This window comes from Dermacentor variabilis, chromosome 4 (genome assembly GCF_050947875.1).
Source record: "Dermacentor variabilis isolate Ectoservices chromosome 4, ASM5094787v1, whole genome shotgun sequence".
In the NCBI taxonomy this organism is placed as follows: domain Eukaryota; kingdom Metazoa; phylum Arthropoda; class Arachnida; order Ixodida; family Ixodidae; genus Dermacentor; species Dermacentor variabilis.
The window spans coordinates 128,745,669-128,773,436 of NC_134571.1; the positions used below are offsets into that span (position 1 = coordinate 128,745,669).

At 47.9% G+C, this 27,768-nt stretch overlaps 1 protein-coding gene across 1 annotated transcript in view; it reads left to right on the forward strand.

Annotated features, from left to right (window-relative positions):
* Positions 1–27,768, forward strand: part of LOC142578334 (ubiquitin-like modifier-activating enzyme 1) — a 111,875-nt gene that overhangs the window by 74,718 nt on the left and 9,389 nt on the right. Inside the window, exons 11-20 of the mRNA XM_075687732.1 lie at positions 4,592–4,696; positions 9,584–9,661; positions 10,538–10,690; positions 12,329–12,494; positions 13,898–14,094; positions 14,541–14,605; positions 15,743–15,794; positions 17,464–17,610; positions 26,619–26,693; positions 26,867–27,034. Of these exons, the coding sequence (XP_075543847.1) occupies positions 4,592–4,696; positions 9,584–9,661; positions 10,538–10,690; positions 12,329–12,494; positions 13,898–14,094; positions 14,541–14,605; positions 15,743–15,794; positions 17,464–17,610; positions 26,619–26,693; positions 26,867–27,034 (1,206 nt within the window). The remainder of the gene's footprint in view (positions 1–4,591; positions 4,697–9,583; positions 9,662–10,537; positions 10,691–12,328; positions 12,495–13,897; positions 14,095–14,540; positions 14,606–15,742; positions 15,795–17,463; positions 17,611–26,618; positions 26,694–26,866; positions 27,035–27,768) is intronic.

The window sequence follows — 27,768 nt, forward strand, 5'->3', positions numbered from 1 at the left end:
CCCTTTCGAAATAGCAACGATTAAATGGTCACTGAGAGATAATGTAGTTGACATCAGGCAGAAAAATAAAATGGAGCTGGGCAGGCCATGTAATACGTAGGGCACATAACCGGGTCGGTTGGGTCTACAGAATCTGGGCCAGCAAAAGGGAAGCGCAATCTCAGATTCACCTCTGTCATTCCATCACCGCATTGCAAGCCTGTCATTCATCTCACAACTTTTAATGCGCAAGAATTTTATGGCGAGTATCGCAGCCCCGTCACGCGAAAAGTGTAATGCCTTGTATATGCACAAAAATGCGTCATTTCCAAAGACATGTAATCGTTATAATGGTGTTAATGTAGATGATTCGTAGGTTTATAAGAGATAAGGAACAATTGAAACAATAAAAATAAAAAGAGAATACCCGTCGGAATACATAGGACTCCTTAGAAAAATGGACGGGGAAGGTTATAGTAGGGGTGGGTCAACCGAAGTTTGGGGGTGGGTCAACTTGAAATTTGGGGGTTTGTCGACTGAAATTTGAATGTGGAGCAACTTAAATTTGGGGGTGGGCGAACTTAATATTTGGGGGAAGGCCAACTTAAATTTGAGTGCGGCCAACTTGAATTTTGGGGCTGGGTCAACTAAAATCCCGATGGGGTGGGCAACTTGAAATTTGGGGGCGGTTCAACTGAAACTTGGGGGTACGCTTACGCATATTTAGACAACTCCAATAGAGTTTCTGCATTCTTTCTTTTGTTGTTCTATGTACTGCTCACCTTATCTTAAACTCCACAGATATTCGACGTGTTGGCCATTCTCTACAGGTCGTCCGACCGCGTGTCCGTACATCAACTCTTGTCACTTCATTTTTTTTTATGCAGCCACAAACTGGAACAGCCTTCCTCGTGATATCACCCCCATAACATGCACAGAAGCGATTACAAAGGCTGTCACTTCGCATTTCGCCTTTTTATATATTGATCGCATTCGGTTGATGTGCTTCTCTGATATTGAATTGTAACATCAGAATTGCGTTAGTACTTGTGTGTTCGGTCTTTATACCTAAACATATGGGCCCATAGTCGCAAAACTTTCTTACGCTAAAAGCGTTCCTGCCAGCTTATAGTGATGTAGGACATATTATTAATGATGGTGATCAGCCCATGAAAAACAGCACTTAGGAACGAAAAGCTTTGTGAATTCGGCCCCTGTCCAGTTCCGAGAAGTAAGCGTCTTGCATTACATTAAAGTGTATTTATTTGCAGGGTCTTTTTGTATTGCAACGTTTAAATTCACAGTTACGAGTCTGGGGCTTTAACCCACCCTTTATGTAATACTTAACCGCTCAGAGGGTTATTGAAATGAAGTAAAACCTATTTACTGTAAAATGAAACAAATCTGTCAGCCAGTGTTTCTTAACTAACCGTTAATTTCGGTAGGCTGTTGTAGAGGTGCGAAGGTTCCGCGAGCTGGAGTGGTGCCGCCGTCGTCGTCGTGCTGTCTCGCCATCGACGGCGCATGGAACGTCTCTCACGCGCGGAACGTGAGAGGTTCTACAGAGTAGCGGAGTGGGCTTGCCTGAACGAGATGTCAACTCCTCCCGGAGGCAAAGCACTGAAAGCGACAGCAAGGCTTAGCGTTGCGCACCGAACGCTGTTGCAAGGAGGAGCGTGCGAACGGCGTGCAGATGTCGCACCTCGACGACGCACGAGATGAGAACGAAAGAAAACTGCCGGCGTTGGTCAGCGTGCAAGGAGTGGATTACAAAAAGTTAGCTTGACGTTCGCCACAGCCGGATGCGCAAACGGCTGCTCAACGCAAATGCTACCGCGTGTGCGCACAGCGTTCACGCCGCAGCACTGAAATCCACAACACTGCCGGCCTGGATCCGGTAGAGCCGACTGAGCGGTGCGGGATAGGATGCGTGCACTTGGCTTCGTCGCTTTTGGCAGCCGAACGCGCCTCGTGTCTCTGGAGGCCTTGTGACGTTCCATGCCTGCGCCGCGCATGCGTCGTTGATAGCAGGACAGCACAACAACGCCGACACCAATGGCGAAGGCGCGCCCGGAACGTTCGCGTAATTACTATCGCAGTAAAACGACGGGAACGATTAGGAGTGCGGATCAACTGCGAATATCTCAACAACGGTCGGTTTCCAGATGACATTGACCTGTTCGGCAACGCTGGGGACGAATTGCAATGAATGACGGAGGGCGTTCACAGAGAAAGTCTAAGAGCAGGGTTGATGATTAATGTGCAGAAGGCAAATGTAGTGTTCAATAGCCTGGTGAGGAAACAAGAATTCATGATCGCCTTTCAGCCTCTGGAACTTGCGAAGGAGTACGTTTATTTAGGTAATTTACTCACAGGGGGTCCTCATTATGAGAATGTAATTTGCAGAAGAATAAAAGTGGCTTAAAGCGCATACAGCAGACATTACCAAAGGAAGACAGGGAGCTCAGCGCTGTCGTTGAAAAGAAAAGTGTGCAATCATTGCATTCTACCGGTATGGGGGCAGAAACTTGGAGATTAGCAGTCGGGGGTGATTGGAGATCACTGGGTGAGGCCCAGGACAGCCTTCTACCTTTCGCTGTGGGCGTGAGCATTGTGTGCAAGCATGCTATAGGAACACTAACGTTTTAGCTAAGCTGCTTTCGCGTATGCACTGGTCTGAGCGGAACGGACAATATGCGTCGGGCTTAAGATTCTCTAATGTTTCACTGGATGCTGATTAGCGCCGGTTGTTTGCCGTCAGTATCGTCTCGTGTACCATCCAGACGCGGAGGGTGTCTGCCCGGGCCCTCCAGGATCATATAAAGTTCATTTCACCTCACCTCACCTCCAGGGCCACTGGCGGCGCCCCTCCTCACCTGAGCGTCGTGAGACGCCTGGTATAGCTGCCAGGGGGCTTGTACCTTCTGACCAGCAGGAGTTGCGATGTGTACTGCGTCGCGCCCTCACACCCGCCGTGGTTGCTCTGTGGCTATGGTGTTAGGCTGCTGAGCACGAGGTCGCGGGTTCGAATCCCGGCCACGGCGGCCGCATTTCGATGGGGGCGAAATGCCAAAACACCCATGTACTTAGATTTAGGTGCACGTTAAAGAACCCCAGGTGGTCGAAATTTCCGGAGTCCTCCACTACGGCGTGCCTCATAATCAGAATGTGGTTTTGGCACGTAAAACCCCATAATTTTTTGCGTCGCGCCAACCCGTCACACCCGCGCATATCGTTAGAACACCATCTGAGAAGTTCGAACGCGATAAATATAAGGCTTGATCTCGTTATCACTACTTCGCTCCCCTTCGGGGGAAACTGCCAAATTTTTGAAGGCATTTCGTTCTCTGCTGACTTCACATTGGCTTAGCGTGTCTGGGATCTGGCTATCTTGTAACCACTACCAAAGAAATGGTTGGTTAGGTCATTTGTAGATGTCGCATGAACGTGATCTCGGTATCGAATATACCTCTTCATGCCGAGAACACGCAACAGTATTCAGTAACGAAGATTACTAACAAAAATGAGTATAATTAGCCGGAAACATCCGGGTTCATACATTGCGCAATATTTATTGCTAGAGCCGTCTGTTGAGTATACGCTAGCTTACACTCGTATCCCGGATGTTCCCACGTGCCCCGAGCTCTCGCCGCGCGCGTAAACTTTGCGTGCTTTTAAAGACAAGGTCTTCTTTGCTGACTTAACATGGGCTTGAAGTAGCTGCGATCTGACTACCTTGCAACAACTTCCAGTAAAAGAAGGGCCAACCTGAATTAATTCTAGGGTTTACGTTCTAAAACCACGATTTGATTGTGAGGCACGCCGTAATGGTAAACTCCGGAATGAATTTGACCACCACCTGGGGATGTTTAACGTGCCCTCAATTCACAAGAAATGACAAATGTAGTTTCGACGCTAAAGAAGACGAAGGTCTGCACATTCGCGCATGAAATACGAAAATACGAAATGAAATAGTAATGAACACGAAAAATAGACAAAGAGACAGAATAGAGATATATATTCAACATATAATCATATAACCATTTGAACCATCATAAACGTCGGCCTTGTCTTTTCTAGCGTCGACAGCCCCCCTCTCCCCCCCCCCTCTTTTTTTTAACAGTGGAAGTTTTCGCAAGGGCTAATAATTTTAGTGGTCACGTCAGTCCCATTTCTGAACTGGGTAGCACCCGTGCTGCAAAAGCATGACTCGCGTCCTGCGTTGTAGCGCTTGTACGCATGTTTGCTAAAGCTTCAGACGACCGAGCTTGCAGACCGACCAGCAATTTCACTCATGCCCCTGCGGTAACATTGCTGCTGAGCACGAGGTGGTGGGATCGATTTTCGGCCGCTGTGCGGCCGCATCTTGTTAGGGATGAAATGGAAAAAAAAAACTCTCGTGTACATGGAGTCCCCGTTAAGGAACCCCATGTAAACAATATTGATCGGTAGTCCCACGTTAGAGCGAATACTGTCTCAACCGACGTGCTTCCTTAATCGAAAAATTGCGATGACAGAAGTAAACGCGTACCACTCAATATATGTCACCACCGGAATGGTTTTCACAGCGACTTGCGTCGCTCCGATTAATGTTGTTGTTTCCTTGTTGTAGGCGTGCAGTGGCAAGTTCACGCCGATCCAGCAGTGGTTTTACTTCGACGCCTTCGAGTGCCTCCCACAGGTGGGCGAAGTTCCGGAGGTGGATGCCATTGCAATGGTGAGCGCTACGGCCTGCGTAGATGACTCGTAGCTATGAAACCGCCCACTTCACTTTAAATGATGCCAACTCCACATTATGTTAGAGAGAAGCTGTTAGTGCGACTAGAAGTGATCGAAAATCTTACATGCGTGGTTTCAGAGTGCCCCCCCCCCCCCCACGAAAAAACAAGAAAGGAGAAGAAAACTAGGTCATTCAATGAGTTTATATTTGAAGGAAATGTGATGCATGTTATGACTGATGTATAAGAAGAATCTGAAGTGTCTTGGTTTAGAGGCTTAGTGAAAAATGCTGAACCTTCCTTTTTCGTAAGCATATATTACGAACCTCGTAGACAATCTGCTCAGTGGTCTGGAAGACCTTCATGTGCCACAAAGTCCACATTTTGAGAGAAGGGGGAGCATTTTATGAATGATATCTGGTCAAGTGTGAAGAGCGTCAGTTAACTACAGATAGTGCAAAACATTTCTTAAGCAAGCGTTCGAAAGCGTCATGCTGCCGTTAGCAGCTGTTTCTCAATATCCCGAGAGAAAGATATAAGCCACAGGTTGCCCGGCTGTTTTAGGTCAAGTAAACAATGTACCAGGTTTATATTTAGTGAGACTAAAGGATGGGGCTATGCGTGATGTGTAGGTAAAGTTCAAAGCGCGTGGCTTAATTATTGATTTTGTAGTAGATTACGTTTTCAATGGCTCCACAGCGCTATCAGTGTATGTTTTACGAACGGTTCAAAATTTAGCCCTCTGTCCTGGGAAACTATAACTGTCACCCAAGCTTAAACTGAGTGATAATACGGGGAACATTAAGAACTATTTGCACGCGAAGTTAGAAGTTTGTGGATGAATTAGAACCTTCGTAATAAAAAGGGTCCAGCAAATACTCGCAAGCGTTATCCGCGTTATCCGTTATCCGCTGTTTCCCAGTGTAAGGACACAATTCTGTCTTAAGTTGGTGCGAATGGGAAGCATGTTAAGTTTATTGTGAGGGTAAACTGTAACGTTTCTCGAATATTTATAAGCTTTGAGAATAACTTGTCGACCTTCATTTTCCCCATATTTTCATGTGTTATACGAAGTGCCCACGGCGTTCCCGGTCAACTAAACGAGTCACAGTTCTTATATTTCGTCGAACTATAACGGTGATTTGTAGGCAAAGGTCTAATGGTGTGGTTTAGTTTCAGCATTTGCAGTAAATTACGCAGGCAAGCGCTGTGAGTGTGCCTGTGCAAGCGTGACTTACGAACTGCGAAAAAAGTGGCCCGCAGTCTTAGGAGAACTGTGATTGTCGCCGACATCACGTCTGGCGAAAATGAAGAGAACATTGTCACCCACTTGCGTGTGAATTTTAATGCGGGTGTATAACTTATAGTGCTTGAAACAAATTACTTTAGCAAGTGCTCATAAGCGGTATACGGCCGTTAAACTCAATGTTTCCAAGTAGAGAACAACTCTACGTGGCATTCAGTTAACATTTATTGGAAATCGGAACATTGTTGCAGGTGTTGCGTGGGGAAAGCTTACCATTCCTAGAATAATTACGATTGCTTAAAAAAAGTGCTGTACCCTCAATTTTCTCCGATATTCATGGGTTATGCGAGGCTCCAATAGTGTTGTTGAATAACTGAACTAGTCAGTCAAAGTGGTGAGATGGGCTTGTTGGTTGCTAGATCTCGCATTCATGTTTGCAGCGCCAATTTATAAAGTACTTACACACAGAAAGGAACGAGTACACCGGACGAGCGCTGGACCAGTTTGGTCCGCTGGTCCAGTTTGATCCAGCTGGTGGTGACTGGTCCAGCGCTTGTCCAGCCCACATGCGTCCTTCTGTGTAGGTGTTTTTTTTTTCCCAAATCCGCGCTGCAAACACGAATGCAAGAAAACGAGCCTTTTTTATCTATATTTCGTTGAAACATAGAACAGCCTATGGTCGATGTGCAGGCAAAATTCTGAGTGAGTCGTTCTATCACGCACACCTTTTAGCACGTATTCGTGGAATACGTATAACAGACACCGAGATCAAATTTGGCGAGAATGAGGCGTCGGGCGTGGGGAGGGGGGGAGGGGTGGCGGAGAGGAGACTTATACGAGGTCACGGGACTGAGCCTGCTGTGTGAGCTATGAGCGAAATATAGAAAAGCTTATGATTTTGTCCAATAATAGGATGTCTTGCTAGTGTGTGACCGTAATCTCAGCTTTCTGGAGCCATTGACATTTCTTAATCATAGGTATTGTTTTTACTATTTTCTTTGCAATCCGGTCAGCTGAAAAACTGGGGAATCAACTGTGAGTAAGGAGCAACGAAATAACCTGAAATTTCTTGTTTGTTTGGGGGAAAACTCCCTCAGAAGCACTCCAAATGCCTCGACGGGTATATGAAGATGACGTCACGGGACGCGCACCTGCGTTTGAGTGACACAAAAGGTTCCGAGAGGTGAGCGAGGACGTGGAAGATGACTCAAGAAGCCGGAGACCGTCAACAAGCAGGAATGACGATAACGTTGACCGTGTAAGACAGATGCTGTGTGCTGATCGGCAGGTGACTGTTCGAATGATAGCCAAGCAGTTGAACATGCGAAAGGACAGCATTTGGAGCGCGATCACTGAAGATTTGGGCATGCAAGAAATCTGTGTAAGGATGGTGTCGCGGCTGGTGAATTCGGGTCAGAGCTAGCTCCGCGTGAACATGTCTGAATATCATCGCACCATTTTCAAACTGAACGACAGTTGCTTTTTCTAGTCATTACCGGTGATGAGGTGTGAATTTTTTTTAGTACGACCCAGAATCCAAGTGCCAGAGATGTCAGTGGAAGTCTCCGCTGTCTCCGCGCGAGGCCGAAGAATCAAGGCACTCCAAGTCAAGCTGTTAGCGTTTTTCAATGTCAGATGCATCGCCAACAGTTAGCTCTTGCCACATGGCCAGATGATGAGTGAGCAAGTTCGCAAATAGATTTTGCAGCGTTTGCTTCGCTCAGAGTGCGAGAAGAGACGGGAGTTGTGGCGGGACAAATTCTGGTTGCTGCATCAAGGCAATGCACCGAGTCTCAATGCCTTCAGCATCCGGCACTTTCTGCCCAAGTGAAACATTGCCATCCTAAAACTACCAACCTATGTTCACCCGAACTTCCCCCTGTTACTTTTTGTTCTCCAAGCTCAAGGGAATTACCTAGGAAACCGTTTTGAAGGCGTGGAGGTGATCGAGAGGGCCATAACTACGAAGCTGCGGAACATCCCAAATGAATCCTTCCAGCGATGCACAGAAGCGTAACAAAGAAGGATGAAAAATAGTATTGGACTGAAGAGGGATTAGTTTGAAGGCGATACCAAAGAGTTTGCCATTTGGCACAGAAATAACTTGTTGATCACTTCAGTTCAGTTACTTTTTAGACAGACATCATTTGCGAAGCTAAACGTCCGAAGGTGAAGCGCGGTCTTGGCTACATAAAGAAATGCTCGAAAACATTATATGTGGGAAATGTTGCAAATTGGTGACTAATATGTGAAAAACCTCTATAAAGTGTGTGATTTAATTACAGGCTAGATAAATTCTTATTGCGACTGCTCGAATGAAACAGCTTCGCTGGAAATTGCGCTGTGATTCTGCATGGCCGCACAAATTTGCTGTCTTTTTTTTTTCTTTCTCTTGAAGCGAACCGTTCTTAGCGAGCTCTCCCGGATTTTAATGACCACGGCTGCTGGTGCTGCGGACGACGACGACGACATTGTTGTTGTCGTCGACGTCTCACCGAATAGCTATGTAACACAACTACAGCACTCATATAACGAATCCGCCTACGTGTAGCCTCAATTTCACTAACCCTACAGATGTGTCGGCGGCTGGCACTTTTCTTTACGGAATTACGCAGGTCAAAGCAAAAACAGGAAGCGGTTTCTACGTATCTCCAGTACAATAATTACACCCCGTCAAGCGTACATTTGTTAAAGCGCAGCTTTCTATGCCTTCTTTTTTGAGGTTCGACGGGTCTGCTTAATTGGTATATCGCCGAGTAAAATAAGCCGATCTTGGATGCAGTGTCATAGCAAAGTGGGTCGATCTCGCAGACAGTGTATGACCGCGGTCGCGTCAGTGCGTGTTTCAAGTCCTTGCGGTTTGCCGGGCAAGAACGTAATTGTTATGCTGCTGAACGTGTCGCAGAAGATGAACAGTGCTTTAACGCCTAACTACCCGCTTCACGAAAGCTTCCTTTCACATAGATTCAATATGCGCGTTGAATATTCATAATTTCTTTTTCACTTTTGCTGGCGATTACATTTAAAAGCTCGAAACGGTGTTTTGGGCACCTGGTCCTTCCGTTGCACCATCGTCGTACAGCATCGCCGTCAGACGACAATCCTCTAGCTGGACTCGTATTCACAGAAAGCGTTCAGTGCTAGAATGGTTCGTAAGAGAAAAATTCAGCCAATCCTGGTGCTGGACATATACACGAATTAAGGCGGCCGACCAATCGAAAAAAAAAAACGCATATACGAACGAAAATTGCTGTCAATTTGGGCACCTGCTGATTCTCAGCTTTGGCCTCACCGCCGGACAAATAGTAATGCCCGGAAATAGAACCTATCTACCTGCAGCAATGTGCGATTGGAAAGGGGACGCAGTATAACCACTGCGCTATCTCGCGATGTTCGCGCAACATTCGCGCTTAGCACTTCCTGCGAAGTTGTTTGCGTCACGCAGATTCTGAGAGCGGCTACATCTGTGCGAATATTTCGGAGGCTGCGGCGTGGCAATACTGTCGGGGTGTCGTATTCGCCAGAAAGTTTGTCACCTTGCTTCAGTCTGCTGATCTTTTCATTTAGATATGTTTGATGTAACAGATAAACGACGTACTATATTTCCATTTTCTTTTACCTCTGTTTCCTTCTGCAGGAGCAGACGCGGTACGCCGGGCAGGCCCGTGTGTTCGGTACCCAAGTTCAAGACCTACTGATGGCACAGACGTATTTCGTGGTGAGAATCGGCTCGGGGGGAATTTCCGCAATTCGTGCTTCGTACGAGCGAATTAATATCTTCGAGCAGATTGAATGGAATAATTCGTGTACCTAACTTGCAGATCACATCAATTCGCTTCCATTGGTATTGTTTGGAACAATTTTAGATCGATTTTCGTATTGCTTCTAATAACAGCAAAACGCAAAGGCCAGTGAGATGATGTTCTCACGACAAAAAAAGAATGATACGAACAAAAATCAAAAGTTAGTACGTGCTAGGATGACACGTTTTGACGCCACAATAGAATTTGTGCTCGCGCTTCAGTGATTACCCGACTTCCTGATATATCACTTAATTTTCCACGGTGCATGTATTCGACGACAAACGCACCGTGTGATAGAAATGTATCTGTCAACTGCGCGTGCAGCAGGCCACTGTCAAATGAGCTTGAAGAGTATCATTGATTCAATTTGTGCAATACGGCAGCACTATATAGGCCCGAGCAGGAAAGGCAAATGCAACAAAAAACACAATCATAATACAACAATTGAGCTTCTGGACGTACGTACGTACGTACGGACGGACGTAACCATTGCTGGAAAAGCGCTAATAAGTGCCACGGCATTTACATAGTGAACACTCCCTAAGTCACCATAACTTTCTAAATAGTACTTTCTTTAAGTCCACTGAGAAACGACTGGGAAGGCTATACTGTAGAAAATAACGTCACAATTAGCAGGAAGCAGATAAACCGCTAGGGTGCATTGATATTGCTCAACAAAGCGGAAGTCTGTTTAATGAATGGAAAATAAGCTAAAGCAGCAAAATTGTCATGGCGCAACTTGCAAAGTAAAATCACTTATATCAGGATCGATGCGTCCGTAACATGCGCAGGTCGGGGCCGGGGCCATCGGCTGCGAGCTACTCAAGAACTTCGCCATGATGGGCGTTGGGGCGGCCGACGGCTGCATTCACATCACAGACATGGACGTCATCGAGAGATCCAATCTCAACAGGCAGTTCCTGTTTCGGTCCGATGACATCGGTGTGCGTAGGCCGTCTTCGTTCCATTGGGGTGTACGAGACAATCGTTTCGGTTTCTCAACCGACACAGTTTGCTAAGTTTATCTGCAGCGCGAGGGTGGTCTTTTTCTTCCTGCACCGCATAAACTTAGCAATCTGTGTAGGTTGGCAAACCGGTCCCGTGTCGTAAAACTGCGTGTGGCCGTTCCAAGAGACATGGAAACCATCTCGTTGATTGGGAAGAGGCAGTGTCGTATGACCTGCCATTGCCCTATGGCAGGAAGCTCATAGAACAGACGGTACGATGCGTTAATGACCACCTGAGAGGACCATAGTTTAAATGTAAAGAACTCAAGCGGACAAATAAGATGCATGATTCACGTTTCTGAACAGCACCTCTATTTTTGACAACGACTTTCGCTAGGCGCTTGTAAACAATGTAACATTTTCACTTGCACTATGATTTCATATGTCAAATTTGCCCGCTCTAAATGCCCCAACAGATGCAATTTACAGAAGTGCTGCGCTGTCTCTTCTTGGTGCAGGGTTATAGGTCTGTAAAATTTGTGCTTGTATATTTTTTTTACCTAACCCATTGTGGGCAATTTGTTTAGAGCATGTAAAGTCATAAATTGAAATTGTGCTTCCTGAACCAGTTATCATCTAACTTTATCTCTTAAATGCAACAAAATTTCTCCATATTCGTACAGCGGTTGTCTCATAACAGAATTTCTGCGTTTAAAGTGTGTGTGTTTTTGTTTCTTTATTTTCTGTCGGAAAATTGGAATGGGGCCCCAGCTACTTATTACGATGCGTTTCTGGCACAACAGGCGCGTTCTTGCAGTATTTTTATTAACTACTGCTTTCGCACGCTTCACATTATCTTATTTCACTGCATGCCGTTTAATACAGCTCGGTCCACAACATATAAAGCTGCTAATATAACGTAACACACAGACGTAAAAACATGTTCGAGCTTCACATACATCTATCCGTTGTAGCTTGTTCTTGAGTGTGTGCGTGTGCATTAGTTTATCGTTATTATTATTATATATGTTATTATAGTGATATAACATTATAATTATATAATATTTCAATTATATATATTATATTATGTATTATAATTATTATATTATTATTGTTATTATATTAACCATCTATGTGAGCAATCATGCCATAATCATGTCATGTAATAATATGATGATATCATGTGTGTGTAATCATGTATATATGTGCATTTTCGCATGTATGAAAGATGGTTACACTTCATGTGATGTGTGCAATTGTAGTCGTGCATGTTTCGTAGTTCGCAGTTATTTTGCCGGATTTACGTCCATGCTGCCGTGACTAGCCATAGCGGCTAAGGGTCCAGATGGTGGTTATTGCACTTTGCCTGTAGGGAAAAAAAATCGATAAGTACACAACACTACAGGTAAAGCAACGTGCAGAGAAATACGCAGCAAAAGTTGTGGAAAAGCGAACGCCGTGATCGTGAGGTTGCTACGTATAGCGTAAATGACGGGCCGGTATACCACGGATGAAAATGTCTTATTCTATGTGTTGTTACTTTTGCTTTATGCTTCGCCTGCTGTGCAGGCGCTAACTGTACAGCTTGCTTTTAGCTGATCTTTGTTTGTTTGTTTACCGTACGTCTCAACGCAGCGCATGAAGTCAGCCACCGCCGCGGAAGCTGTGGCCCGAATGAATCCAGAAATCAACATCAGGGTTCACGAGGACAGAGTCGGTACAGATACAGAGAGCGTCTACAACGACCACTTCTTTGAATCCCTGGACGGCGTGGCCAACGCACTGGACAACCTGGACGCACGTGAGTGGCCGCCCATTAGTATACTGTATACGACTCGTTAATGCGGATTGCGATGAAGTCGTATCCAACATGGAGAAGCTGCGAAAATGTGTCGTCACGATTTATTCTTGATTTAATCGAGTTGGTATAACAGTCGCTGCTGCCAAACTGACCGTCCGAGTAGGTGACCGGGCTATGGTTGGGGATTTATGGGGCAAATTCACAGCGCAGGAATGAGATAGGGATGAGAAGAATGCAAACTAGGCGTGCCTGTGAGTGTAGTGCCTGTGAAGGATGGTAGGCGGCATATATTACGCACAACAACCTCAGTGCGGTGCTTTCGGATAAGAAAGGTAGATTACTCTCCTGCTATATAATAAATTCATACCAAGGCTAAGGCCGCTATTGACTCTACATTTGATATGCAGGGCCACGTTTTTAAACGCATGAGTGTTAAGACAATAGATTTGCGCAGCGAGCTTAGCAAACTTGGCTCAGTCGGTGGGCAGTAGAGAAAAGTTGGCATTCGACATAGTTGTTCCAGCAAATTCCAGCAATGATGGATAAGCCATTTCGTTTCATAGACTCAGAAAGAATAGCGTGGCAATAACCCGCTAAATAAGTGCATGCTTCGATGACGGAGCTTAAGAGAATGACCAGCCACGGAGCAGTATAGTAGGAAACAAGTTATAGGCCGCGGATATAAAGTGGCTGACTCGTGACAATTATAGTCAAATATACTTCAGTAATCAACTCACTTTTCGATGCCGCAAGTCAAACGTGCCTTATACGACACCTCCGTGACCTCCACCTCACCCTCGCGCACTTCGCGATACCCCAGCAGTCGCACTCATTTCACATATCATGTCGATATCCCGTCGACTCGCAACTCTCATTCGACGTACTCAGCGGTAAAGCTTGCCTCGACGACCTTGCAACGGAGTTTGAGCAGTGACTCGCTAAGTCCGTGACCCCTGGTAACAAGTGCCGCTATAGCTTTTCTCCAAGCCACTGGGCTGGACGCACGGCTTCAGAGATGCCACAACTGTGAATTTGTATATACGCATCTCTTCCTTATACCACCATCATTCATCAGCTCTTTCCCTCCCCGTCCCTTTTCCCCAGTGTAGAGTAGCAGGCCAGAGCAAGTTATAGCTCAGGCCGACCTCTCTGCCTTTCTGTAACTAAATCTCTCTCTCTCTGCGCCAGCGTCCACAGCCCGCCGCAGCACTTTATGTCGAGTGCATAAAGGGCCATCCTGTGGGAACTTTCGCGACAGCTATCACAAAGTTCATTAAGCCAATTATTTATGTTTCAGGACCACTGGTGCGCTCACTCTCATTTCGGGTCATTGACGACACGCTGCCAGTAATCGACGACGACAACATCTCAGGTTGTCGAACAATAGTATACGTGTCGCGCAGGCCTGTACATCGACCAGCGATGCGTGTGGTTCTGCAAACCGCTGCTCGAGTCGGGCATGACGGGCACGAAGGGCAACGTTCAGGTCGTGGTTCCTCACATGACCGAGTCCTACTCGTGCTCCCTGGACCCGCCCGAGACGTCCGTGCCCGTCTGCACCATCAAGAACTTTCCCTACACAATCGAGCACACGCTGCAGGTCCGTCTCGCTCCTTACTATAATCATGCGCAGCCTCGTTCGCTTTACGCGAGGCACGTTTCGTGGCCTGTCGCCTACTGCAGCTCGCTGAACCTTGCACGATATCGATGTGTTTGTCTTAATTAGGAGCCCCAAGTAGGAAAAGAACAAATAAAAGAAAATACAATGTGCTTTGTACGCGCGGGGTTACCATGAAAAGGAGTGCACAGAGTCCCTTTCCACACGCACAGGGAAAAAAACGTCTTGACGATGCAATATCGCCATGCAGCCTAGTGATGGTTACATTAAATAATTTTTGTCTACATTTTGCGCGGACGCCTCGAGCGTGCGTTTTCCAGCTCATCTGGGTCGTTATGACAACTCACTGGAAAAGAAAGACTCAGAGAATGAAATAAAATGAAAAAAAAAGAACTGAAATTAAACGAATAAATGTTTTGTCTTTTCAGTGGGCACGCGATGAGTTCGAAGGTCTGTTCAAGATGAGTGCTGTGAATGCCGTCGAGTACTTGAGGTGAGTGAAACGCCCGAGGATTGCGTCGGATAGGGGCGTAAAATTCGTGTTCGCTACACTCTGTTAGCTCCTTCGGAAAGCTAATCCGTAAGGCGAGGAAATTTGGTCGGCATATAAACGAAATAAATAAGAATCCAGCCTCTGGAATTAAATAAATTGGGGAATGTGGTCTTGACGCCTTCCCCAACCCGACAGCATCAGGCGCTTTGGCGTCTCTGCGGAAATGTAAATAAATAAGTTAATTAATTAAATAATTAATAATTTGTATTTAGGGAATCAGAAGAATAATTGACTTTCATCAAAACGAGAATGTAAATAACGGTGCTCAAGTGTATAGTAAGGAAATGAACGAAGTGTCAGCAGCTCTAATTAGAGCGTATATACAATGACTTTACGCTATATGGCAGTAAATGTTTTGAGCATGTTTTACTTGGCACTTATAAATGACGTCATAGATATTCCATTGCGTTTCTAATGACCTCCAGTCGCCTTGAATAGTATGTTTTTTTGAGATGCAGTGAAATACCATGCGAGTTAAAGAACCCCAGGTGGTCAAAATTTCCGGAGTCTTCCACTACGGCGTGCCTCATAATCAGAAAGTGGTTTTGGCACGTAAAACCCCAAATATTATTATTATTAAATACCATGCGAGATTTTTTAAAGAGCAACGCCTCCACCGGTCGGCGGTTTTTCTGACGCCTATATATGTGGGACTTCGGGACCCCGCAAGGCATATTCCTCTGGAATTCTCTTTTTGTTAGAAACAAAGGGCTTAAATACATTGCTACGTGCACCAGGGCACGCGATTCCTACCTGTGAGATTGCTTAGAGCTGTATGTGTGTGCCATCTTTATTAGCGCAGCTGCCGGAAATATTTAGGCCTTGACCTGATTCTTCTCGATCCTTCAAACAGGTCGTGTTTCGGGGCACTCGGTGGTTAAGCAAGGCTCTGATCACGTTACGCTTGGCTTTTGCACTGGACTATATATAAACATAACTGAATATACATTTATTTCGGGACATCAGTGCAAGAAAAGAAACAGAAAAAAAAATCCCCCATATTGGTGACGACGTGTGTGAGCAATCAAAATTTCTGGCTTGTTTTCTAACGCCATCACGGCTCGGATTTTTTTTCAGAGATCCCAATTTTCTGCCCGATAGGCTACAGACGTTGCCACTGAGTCAAAAGGTAAAGCATTGTTTATTTCATGTGGTCACGCGGGCTGCACTAGTACACGTCAAATTCGGCGTAAGCTATTTCCTATCGCAAGTGGCGTGACATAGTTTTCAATGTCGCAGCCTTTGTGACAACCTGTCATTGCGCCATCTGTCCTGGAAATATATTCAATCTTAGCATCTCACAAAAGTATACAGCGCACATGTTTACTATGTGCGGCGCTCTTTTGTATTCTAGTTACATTCAATTTTTTTTATTTGACAACATGAACAATATTTTACGCTCTTGCTTTGTTACATCAGTCGGATCTCCTGAGGATACCTCCCCTTCAGGGAGTCTTCATGAGGAATGAGCTCTTTAAGCGTCTCCAAATACTGGACACATGCGAGCACTCTCGGAATACACGAGCAGCATGCATGCACCTTGGGAATTGAAGACGCCCAAGTTGTAGAAAATAAAGGAAGGCGGAGAAGAAAGAAATCAAAGAAGGCGAATGGGAGTCAGTCTGATTCGTTATTCCCTACAACGTTCATTTTGTTACAAATTATGTCTCTTTGCTGCTCGACACTGTCTCTAGACATGCAGATCCTCCAGAAACAAACTTCCTCGTGCCCATCTTCCTTGCTAACCCTTTTGCACACACAGTTGTCCGTGTTCGCGAAAGAGAGGACTCGCAATGCTCGGACGCCTGTGGTTCGTCTTCGCAGTCGTATCGACAACTGAAGGCGGCTCGGGGATAAGGAGAAGCACTGTCCCTCCCGTCATTTTATGGCTGCACACCCTTCAGGGCTGTTGTGTGTAGGCGCTTCAAAGAAAATGAGAAAACTGTCGCAACTGCTTTTTTCACTTGGCTCACTGTGAATAAGAGTACTGTCGCGTGCAGTCGGGGTCTGCTTTACAGAGTGGTGGTGAGCACTGTTCCGCCCATTTGTAACACTTGATGTTTCTGTGACGGGATCTTGCCTTCGCGAAAAGCTCATCGCCCAGAAAACGGGACAATTAGTTATGACTACTCTCTCCTTAGGTTAGTCTTTTGAAAGAATCACATCGGACCCTCGCTGGCTCATTCTACTTCCGAGTACGCTGCCGTTGGACACGCGATGTTCGGGTACGCCCTATATAGTCGAGCGTTGAATGTCCCCTGAGGACAGGCATGTCTTGCAGTTGTCCCGAAATTTACTTATAAATACGGGCACCCCTGTCTTACTCTCAGATGTGAGGCAATCGACTACGGTCTCCGCAGACTGCTGCGTACGCTGCTTGGCCTCCTCAATTTGTGCCAGACGCCGTATACTGTGCATTGAAGCGCGGTTGTACCTTATGTGCGCGCACACACCTGACAAGTTCGGACCGTGAATTTGCACTCGGCTGAAAAATCTCGTCACGCGCTTCACCTAAGCTTTGCAGATCAAATATGACACTGACATCAGATATGGAGAGCTGTTTGACCCATTGCCTTCCCAACGCCACATCTAGATTACATCAGGCGAAGCGTTGGGAGGACGGCTCCGGAAGCGTTTCCATGGCCTTGTTTGTGAAGAGTAACAATATCTAGATGCACGGTTTTCTTCACCTCGCCTAAGCATTACGTTACCACTATGCAAACACCGCGGCCACGAATTAATTGCGAAGTCGTGCTAACGGACTCCATGCTATGAGCAGCTGTGCTACTCCGTTTCAGGTCGTCTTGCTGGAAGAACTCAAGAATATTCTGGTGGACGAGCGGCCAAGAGTCTTCGACGAATGCGTCGATTTCGCCAGGCTGCACTTTCAAGAGCAGTACAACACTCGAATCAGGAAACTGCTCCAAGCCTATCCCGCTGAACAGGTGAGATCTTTATCTCTCAGCGGTAACAAACGCGGAAAAAAATGGCGTCGCACCGGCCCTTTGCTGCGTTCAGACCATTAAACACATCTCCTCGCGATGCGCGCATGCGCAGATGGTTTGGCTAGAGTCCGGCGTTGGCATGATAATAAAGCTATTCGATTTGGCTGATTAGTCTGCACACTAGTGAATGAGGATGCACCCAGTGCACCGACTTGCAGCCCACGTATTTATAGACAGCTTTCACGTTACGTCTCGTACCAAGTTTATCACCGTGCCGGTGCGTCAGCGTGGCGGCTAGTATAAGCCATTTATACTGCCTTTGGTGCTTTTGTACGGAAATGTATATGCACATGCTTTTAGCGTCTTTTTTGTTCTCTCTCGCTGCTGCAAGCTGTGCCCATATACCATACTCTTAAGCAGAATATATGTAAATTGAACTCTCTGTGCTTGTAATCCCCCTCTTGATAAAGGCGGTACACCAGCTGAAACGTAGAATTACATGTTTGCTTTGCTTTTTCTGTATATATACATCTGCCTGCATTTCGTATGGCTTCTTAAACGCCCGATACAAGATAAATTACTGCATATATATATATATATATATATATATATATATATATATATATATATATATATATATATATATATATATATATATATATATATATATATATATGTTGCTACGGAACAGCCGCCACAGTGTGGCTGCACTGAGGAGGACGAAGACGACGGACGACGTGTGTGCCGGCTTGATATAGCGTCGCCATTTTGGCCCCCGTTGGCTTCCATGTAAATAAATTGTAAATAGTATTCGGCTTCAGCTACACGTAATATTAATTTGGTGGAGGTGGGCGTTCCCCGTATCCGTAATGCAGCTTTGTAGCGGTCGCAACGGCGACACTGCAACTTCGGCTCCGGCCGGCGGCACTTCATCTACGCAAGCGTCTCCGCCTGCAGCCCCGACCTACGTCGCCGCCTCCCGACCTCGGGATCATGGTGTTTTCAACGGGGTCGGCAGTCCTGATGTTGACGACTGGATCCGCTTATACGAACGTGTCAGCACCAGTCACAGGTGGGGTGCGACTATTATGCTTGCCAACGTTCTTTTCTACCTCGACGGAGCTCCACTGGCGTGGTTCCAGACTCACGAAGAGGAGATCTCGAGCTGGGATCTCTTCGAAGACAAGCTCCGCGACCTTTTTGGCAATCCGTTTGGTCGACAAGTCAATGCCAAAAAAGCCCTTGCCACACGTGTACAGACGTCGACCGAGTCCTACGTGTCGTACATTCTCGAGGTCTTGGCCCTTTGTGCCAAGGCTGACCCGGACATGTCTGAGGACGATAACGTTAATCACGTCCTCAAAGGCATTGCTGACGACGCGTTCAATTTATTGGTCATTTAACGTCACCAGCATCGATACCATCCTCAAGGAGTGCCGCCGTCTCGAGCATGCTAAAAGCCGCCGGGTGTCCCAGCACATCACGCGACTTCCCAACACAGCTGCTACGTCATCCTGCGACGACCTCTTCCACCAGCCGTTGCGGTGTGACAACTTGACCCGCATCATTCGTCGTGAGGTCGAAGCGGCACAACCTGCGGCCCCTTCACTCCCGTTACCAGATCATTCTCCAGTGACAATCTCCTTGATCCAGGCCGTCGTCTGTCAAGAGTTGTCCAACGTCGGCCTGCAATCCATTCGTTCCGTACGCTAGGAACCTCTTTCTCCCCGCACGTCACCACCCCGCTCTTCTTACTCCTCTTATGGACAGCGCAACCCCTCCGAATGGCGAACCGTGGACGACAAGCCGATCTGTTTTAACTGCCGACGCATTGGACATGTCGCTCGCCACTGCCGCAGCTGCTGGACTTCTCCGACACGCTATTTTCCTGATTACCACCCTCGCCCCTCTAGCGCGTCCTTTTCCTTCGCTCCTTCTATGCCCCCCCCCCCCCCCATCATCTGACCCTGCGACACCTTTGACACGACCCCGCTACTCCCGCTCGCCTTCTCCCTCCCGCCGCCAATCTCACTCGCCCCCGTCACGCCGTGCTCCTTCTCCGACCTACTCGCCGCACCCCCGACCGGAAAACTAGACAGTGCAGCTTCTGGAGGTGAAGCTGAAATCACGACATTGGCACGAAATCCTCCATTCACCATATCCACGAACAAGAACCTTTTGGACGTTCTCGTTGACAATGTTCCTGTGTGCGCGTTGATGGACAGCGCGGCGCATGTGTCAATTATGAGTGCTGCTCTTCGCCGTCGGCTCAAGAAAGTTCTGACGCCTGCCCCGAACCGAGTTGAACAAGTAGCCGACGGAGGGGCTGTCGCTATTGTTGGCATGTGTTCTGCCCGACTCACCATTGCTGAGAGACACACCGTCGTTCTCTTCACCGTCATCGAGCATTGCCCTCACGAACTCATTCTCGGTCTGGATTTTCTTGCCAATCATTCTGCCCTCATTGACTGTTCGGCCGGCTCACTTCGCCTTGACTTGCCTCTTCTTGCCGACCCTGTGGACCCGCCTCCAAGCCATTTGAGCTTCATGGATTTCATTTGCCTACCGCCCCACTCTGTGACACACGTCGACTTGTTGTCTTCACCAGCTGTACATGACGGCAATTACGCGGCCGCACCTATTCCGGCCGTTATGCTTACACATGGTGTTACAGTGCCGCACACTGTGCTGAAAATTACTGGCAACCGCACCTGCCTTCCCCTTGTCAATTTCGCGCTAACCGCGCAAGTTCTGCCTCAGGGGATCTCCTTGGCTATAATTAGCGCTTTGCAGGATGATGAGGTCGAGCCATTCAAAGTGGAAGATCGTTACAGCTCAGCCCATACCGTGACGTCATCGCACGGCACTGACGTCGACATTGAGAAGATGGTTTCCTCTGACCTTACACCTGCTCAATCTGAAGCTCTTTGCCGCGTTCTTGAAGGCTATCGTGACATTCTTGACTTTGACAATCGACCCTTAGGTCAAACATCCGTCGTGACCCATCGCATAAATACTGGCGATGCGAACCCTATTCACCGACGTCCATATCGTGTTTCTGCATCGGCACGAGTTGTTACCCAACAGGAAGTCAAAAAGATGCCTGAAAAGGACATTATCGAGCCTTCCTGTAGTCCCTGGGCGTCTCCCGTGGTACTTGTCAAGAAGAAGGATGGAACGTGGCGCTTTTGTGTAGGTTATCGCCACCTGAACAAAATCACAAAAAAGCATGTGTACCCTTTGCCACATATTGATGACGCTCTAGATTGCCTGTACGGTGCCACCTATTTTTTTGCTATCGACTTACGGTCCGGCTACTGGCAAATATCCGTCGACGACATTGACCGAGAGAACACTGCATTTGTTACCCCTGACGGCCTTTATCAGTTTCAAGGTGATGCCTTTCGGTCTCTGTAACGCGCCCGCCACCTTCGAGCGAATGATGGACTCTGCTTCAGGGGTTCAAGTGGTCCACCTGTTTGTGCTATCTGGACGACGTCATCGCTTATTCGCCCACATTCGACACGCATCTAGACTGTCTTTCAGCGATTCTTGACGTGTTCCGCCGCGCCGGTCTCCAGTTGAACGCGTCAAAATGTCACTTCGCTCGCCGCCAAATCGCCGTCCTTGGACACCTCGTGGACGCCAGAGGCGTGCGACCCGATCCGGACAAAATTCGCGCCGTTACGAATTTTCCTGTTCCCAAGTCTGCGAAGGACGTTCGTAGCTTCGCAGGGCTGTGCTCTTATTTCCGACGCTTTGTGAAGGATTTTGCGACCATCGTACGTCCCCTTACCGACCTCTTGAAAAAAGACGCCCCTTTTTCTTGGGGTCCTGACCACGCCGCGTATTTTTCGCAGCTGACTACTCTCCTTACCACGCCTCCAATTTTGGCCCCCTTTGACCCGTGTGCCTCAACGAAAGTTCGAACTGATGCCAGTGGTCACGGCATAGGAGCAGTGTTAGCACAACGCCAGCGTGGACATGATCGCGTTATAGCCTATGCCAGCCGACTTCTATCACCCGCCGAGCGCAATTATTCAATCACAGAGCGCGAGTGCCTCGCTCTTGTGTGGGCTGTTGCGAAGTTTCGTCCATACTTGTACGGACGCCCCTTCTGTGTCATCACTGATCACCACGCTCTCTGCTGGCTATCCTCGCTCAAGGACCCCACGGGACGACTCGCTCGCTGGGCGTTACGCCCGCAAGAATATTCTGTGGTATATAAGACGGGACGCTTGCACCAGGATGCCGATTGTTTGTCCCGCCACCCCGCCGAAGAACCGGCTGATGCGGACGCCATCGCTTGCGTTTTCTCTGTGTCCCAGTTGCTTCAAATCGGCAACGAGCAACGCCGCGATCCTTCATTACGAGCCCTCGTCGACCGTCTGGAGTCAACTCCTGGCGACGCCTCTCTCCGGATGTTTCTCCTTAAGGATGGGGCATTATACCGCCGCAATTTTGATCCACATGGCCTTGACCTTCTGCTCGTAATTCCATCGCACCTGCGTTCGACTGTCCTTCAGCAACTTCACGACGCTCCCTTGGCTGGACACTTGGGCGTCTTGCGCACATACGACCGTGTACGACGTCGATTCTTTTGGCCGGGTCTCGCACGCTCCGTGAGGCGCTACGTTGCCGCTTGTGAGCCCTGTCAGCGCCGGAAGAAGACCACCACACCTCCAGCTAGATGTCTCCAGCCGATAGATATCCCACCCGAACCCTTTTTCCGTGTTGGTCTAGACCTTCTTGGACCATTTCCTCTCTCGGGCTCCGGACATAGATGGGTCGCCGTCGCTACTGATTATGCAACGCGGTACGCAATCACCAGAGCCCTCCCGACAAGTTGTGCTACTGACGTTGCCGACTTTCTTCTGTATGACATCATTTTAGCGCACGGAGCTCCGCGCCAATTACTCACACGACCGTGGCCGCAGCTTTCTGTCGGCAGTCGTCGAGGAGCTCCTCCGCTCCTGGTCGACAAAGCACAAGTTCAGCACGTCCTACCACCCACATTCCAACGGCCTCACGGAGCGCCTCAACCGGACCATCACCGACATGCTTTCAAAGTATGTTGCGACCGACCACCACGACTGGGATCTTCACTTACCATATTTGACGTTCGCGTATAATTCATCGCGTCACGACACCGCCGGCTATTCGCCATTCTACCTCCTATATGGCCGAGAAACCGCAATGCCCTTGGACACTTTGCTGCCCTCGGCCACACGTTCAGCCACTGAATACGCCCGCGACGCGATCGCACACACCGACCACGCACGCCAGCTCGCCCGCACCCGTCTCGAGGCCTCACAGGAGCATCAGAGACGCTATAATTGCCACCATCGCGACGTGCACTTTTCTCCGGGTTCTCTGGTGCTTCTCTGGTCAGCCATTCGACGTGTGGGCCTTTCCGAAAAGCTGCTGTCGCGCTACAATGGCCCTTACCGTGTGGTGCGACAAGTGACTGATGTGACGTATGAAATCATCCCCGCCGACCTCTCAGCGTCATCATCAGCTGCAAGTGACATCGTTCACGTGGCGAGACTAAAACCATACCACACACCTTTCACCACGTGTATGTGTAGATAAAGCACCGGCACGGTGCTTCTACAGCCGGGGGTGATGCTACGGAACAGCCGCCACAGTGTGGCTGCACTGAGGAGGACGAAGACGACGTGTGTGCCGGCTTGATATAGCGTCGCCATTTTGGCCTCCGTTAGCTTCCCTGTAAATAAATTGTAAATACTGTTCCGCTTCAGCTACATGTATATATATATATATATATATATATATATATATATATATATATATATATATATATATATACACGTGGCATTCGCATATTTTTGAACTCCGGCTTAAGTTAGCCGGGACACCCTCTATATATATACTAACATAAGAAGCAAACAAACAGAAGCACCAAGGTCAACACAGGGGAAATTACTTTTACCTAATAAATGAATTAAAGAAATGATAAATTAATGGAAATGAAAGTGGATTAAACAACTTGCCGCAGGTGGAGAACGATCCCACGTCTTCGCAATAAGCGTGCGGTGCTCTACCAATTGAAGCACTGCGGCGCTGTTTTCCCATCCACATTCTGGGGTATTTATGTGTTACTACGAGAACTAAACCTGGAAGTGTTAGCCAGCGCCACCAGTAACAAACCTTGGCGGCGGATATGGAACGTCCTTTCTACCACAGGCGTCACGACTACGTGATCTTTTTGGGTGAAGGCAAGTGGTCAGTAAACCCACTCGTGCTCCCTGAAGGCATCAATTTTGCCGGATTCGAGACTCTCGTCATACAATGAACGAGAAGAAAGGTGTTAACTAAGGCGCCCGATTTTTTAATAATATCATAAGAAGTCAACATTTAAAAGTAACATTTAACTGTAAAGTGTGGTTGGAAATCATATGCGAATTTTGCCATGAAGTATGGCTTCACGGCAGCGCGGCGCGCGCTGCCGCGAAGCTACCCCTCAAGGCAAGGTTCTCCGCCATTGAAGACTTCGTTACCTCCTAGGGAGCTCCACCTCCTCCTCACCCCTGTTTGTTCAAACTCCCTCCTCTTTCACGGTAGCTACAACTCAAGGCAAGGTTCTCCGCCATTGAAAACTTCGTTACCTCCTAGGGAGCTCCACCTCCTCCTCACCCCTGCTTGTTCAAGCTGCCTCCTCTTTCACGGTCGCCCATTCTCTTCCGCTTTGCAGGTAGCCATTTTGCGTGTAGTAGCCGGCGAATAGTGCACGCGGCGCCGGCAAACTCATGCGTCACCGGTTCCCGCGGCGATCTCTTAGTCTGCGCCAAGTGCTTCGCGATGCACCACTGGGATTTTCGGCTCGGTCGCGTTTGCTCGGCCGCAATTGCCGATGCGAGAGCTTCTCCATCCGCGCTGTCATCCGCTGCCGTGCGAGTGCTGGCTGCGAAGGGATCCGATTCACGTCAGATACCACGTGACTGATTCGTCGGCGATGACGTCCGGCGTATGAATCCAGCTTTGTTAGCATCGCCGAGGAATGGGAGAAAAGAGCGGCTGGCCGACAAACTCGTGAATCCCTGAATGGAGACCGTTTTTGCAGACTTGAGCAGAGTTGTGTGCAGTTACTACGGCGGATTACACACGGGGATATTTTTTTCTTTCTTTCCGGGGCTATTGTAAGTGGGCACTGCTCAACGGGCCAGACGATAAACAAAGGAAAATAAGCTTCACATCTTGGTGCTAATCATGCCTTTAATGCGGACCTTGGTCTGCGTGCGTGCGTGTGTGTGTAAACATAACGCTCGTTTATGCATTGAATTGAATTCTGGGGTTTTACGTGCAGAAACCAGGATTTGATTATGAGGCACTCCGTAGTGGAGTACTCCGGATGAATTCTCACTACAAGGGGATCTTAACGTGCCCCGAATGAACGGGACACACCCGCCGTGGTTGCTCAGTGGCTATGGTGTTGGGCTGCTGAGCACGAGGTCGCGGGATCAAATCCCGGCCATGGCGGCCGCATTTCGATGGGGGCTAAATGCGAAAACACCCGTGTACTTACATTTACGTGCACGTTAAAGATCCCCAGCTGGTCGAAATTTCCGGAGTCCTCCACTACGGCGTGCCTCATTATCAGAAAGTGGTTTTGGCACGTAAAACCCCATAATTGAATTGAATTTAATGGGACACGGGTGTTTTTACACATCGCCCCCGACGAAATGACGCCGCCGCTGCCGGTATTTGATCCCGCGACCTCGTGCTTAGCAGTGGAACACCTTAGCTACTGAGCCACCACGGCGGGTTTTGAACTATTGAACAAAAGTAACTTCAAGCACAAAGGTGATTTCGCCCCACAGTTTGGGAAATAGTATCTCAGAACTGATGTCATCCTCTAGGCTCAATTCAAGTGGATGATACGTCTTATAACTCGCCGGCTACAATTCGTAAATTCCAATATGTGCCATGAAGTTATCAATATGGAAGTTAATTAGTAAATTTTCGTTAATTAGTTAAGTGTTCGTTTCTATTTATCATGCCAGTAATGTCTGCCTTTTTGAATAATTCAGCTCAAGGACAAAAATTTCGGAAAACTTACAAATGATCCCTCCGTCGTATACATAGCTTTCGTGGAAGTAAAGCAAGAAATTTTGGAATACGCGGCCCCCATCACCATCGCCTGACGCCGGCTCCATTCGTTGTTGTTTACATCGCGCGTGCTTTCAGCGCGCGCAGTAGTCATGGCGGTGTGCTCGGTTATCGGCTGCAGCGAGAGGAGCAAATCTTCTGCGCAAAAGTACGAACACAAAGGCAGGCACAGGCCTGCATTGCTTTCTTAAAGTTATAACGTGACAATGCGGTGAACAAGAATGCTGTCCGAGAAAAGTCATAGCGCGTGGCTCCCTCGTATTAACAGGAAGGCTATCAGGAATGTGTGTGTGTGTGCGCGCGCGCGCATGTGTGTGTGTGTGTGTGTATGTGTGTGTGTGTGTGTGTGGGTGTGTGTGCGTGCGTGTGTGTGCGCGTGCGTGCGTGCGTGCGTGCGTGTGTGTGTGAGGAAATATACATTGCTTTCAATAAATGCATTACTTCCTTGTTTGTTTCCTCCACTTGGAGTTAGCAAATCCTTATATAACGAAGGCGTCACAGATCTGTTTAGGTATGTTATAAGCGAGTTTGGGTAATTGCTTCATACATCTAACGATTTCAAGTACAAAAGTCCGTTCGATATAACCGGGTTCGACATTATGCAAGTTTCTGATAGAACCGTCTCAGGTAATAACCGCTCGTTCCGTGTTCTTCAGTCGTCTGCGTCCCTTCCCGCTTTCCTAGCCATGAGTGCACGCTAATACGACCAGTTCGCCATTTTGCTTAAGAAAGAAGAAATTGGGTTATCGCCTTTCTGTCGTTATTCTTTAGTTGCCTTTGTCGCAATATTCTGACCAAACTACCTCGTGTGATTCCACGTTACGATGCGACGGGTGGAATAATACCACCGGCCCGTTCTCTGTCTCTTTTCTCCACAGCTCACCAGTTCGTTTATGCCGTTCTGGTCGGGCCGCAGGCGCTGCCCCCATCCGATTGAGTTTGACCCCAACAACGTAAGGATTTGCATGCCGTGTACCGACGCCTATTGCGCGTGACACGGATTTGCAGAATATACTCATTGCTTTTGCCCTTCCGTGGCGAGGAAACTGATCGTTTGGCGGTTTTTTTTGCTTTTCTTTCTCTCTGTTTTTTTCTATCCGCGGCCCTGCCTGCCATCTCGCCATAGACACTGCACATGGACTACATCGTAGCTGCGGCGAACCTGCGGGCAACCATGTTCGGTATTCCGAACAACACGGACCGCGGCGTGATTGCCAAGATTCTCGAAGAAGTCGACGTACCGGTCTACGTTCCCCCAAAAAACGCTGAAGTTGTCGCCAACTCGAATGAGCCAGTGGTCGCGCCGCCTGACGGTGCGTTTGTCACCGGTTTCTTCGCTTACTTACTTGTGTCATTGCGCGGTTTTCGTTTAATCTTTTAAGTGTTTGAAACGCACATTATCCACCACCCCGATGTAGTATACTTCGCATGAGGGGCCGCTGTGCGCTAGGGCGTGCTTGCGCCGTTTGCTTGAGCTCGGCGCTCAGTGGCAGCTTGCTCGGACGGAGCATGCGCAGATGGGTGCAGGTGCGTAGGCTGCATGCAGCATGCTGCTCTAACGGCGCTAGTAGTGGCACGTTCGGCTGGCAGTTACGCTCCTCTGCACCAGAGCAGGGTGATCTGTAGCCGCTCTTTCCATCTCTCACCCTCACAACGGAATGCTTGAGCTCTATAGTCGAAACCTTGTCGGATTTTCGAAGCACGAAGAGAGGGCTCTGAAACGCATGCCTTGTATAAAGGTAAGTTAAGCAAGCGCTCAGACGAATTGTCATTCGTCATCACGTAACGCATATGCCTACGAACAGAGTTACTTTTTTGCTTGAATGCATAAAACGACACAACGAGCTATGGAAAGAAGAATGATAGGTGTAACGTTAAGGGATAAGAAAAGAGCAGATTGGGTGAGGGAACAAACGCGAGTTAATGACATCTTAGTTGAAATCAAGAAAAAGAAATGGGCATGGGCAGGACATGTAATGAGGAGGGAAGATAATCGATGGTCATTAAGGGTTACGGACTGGATCCCAA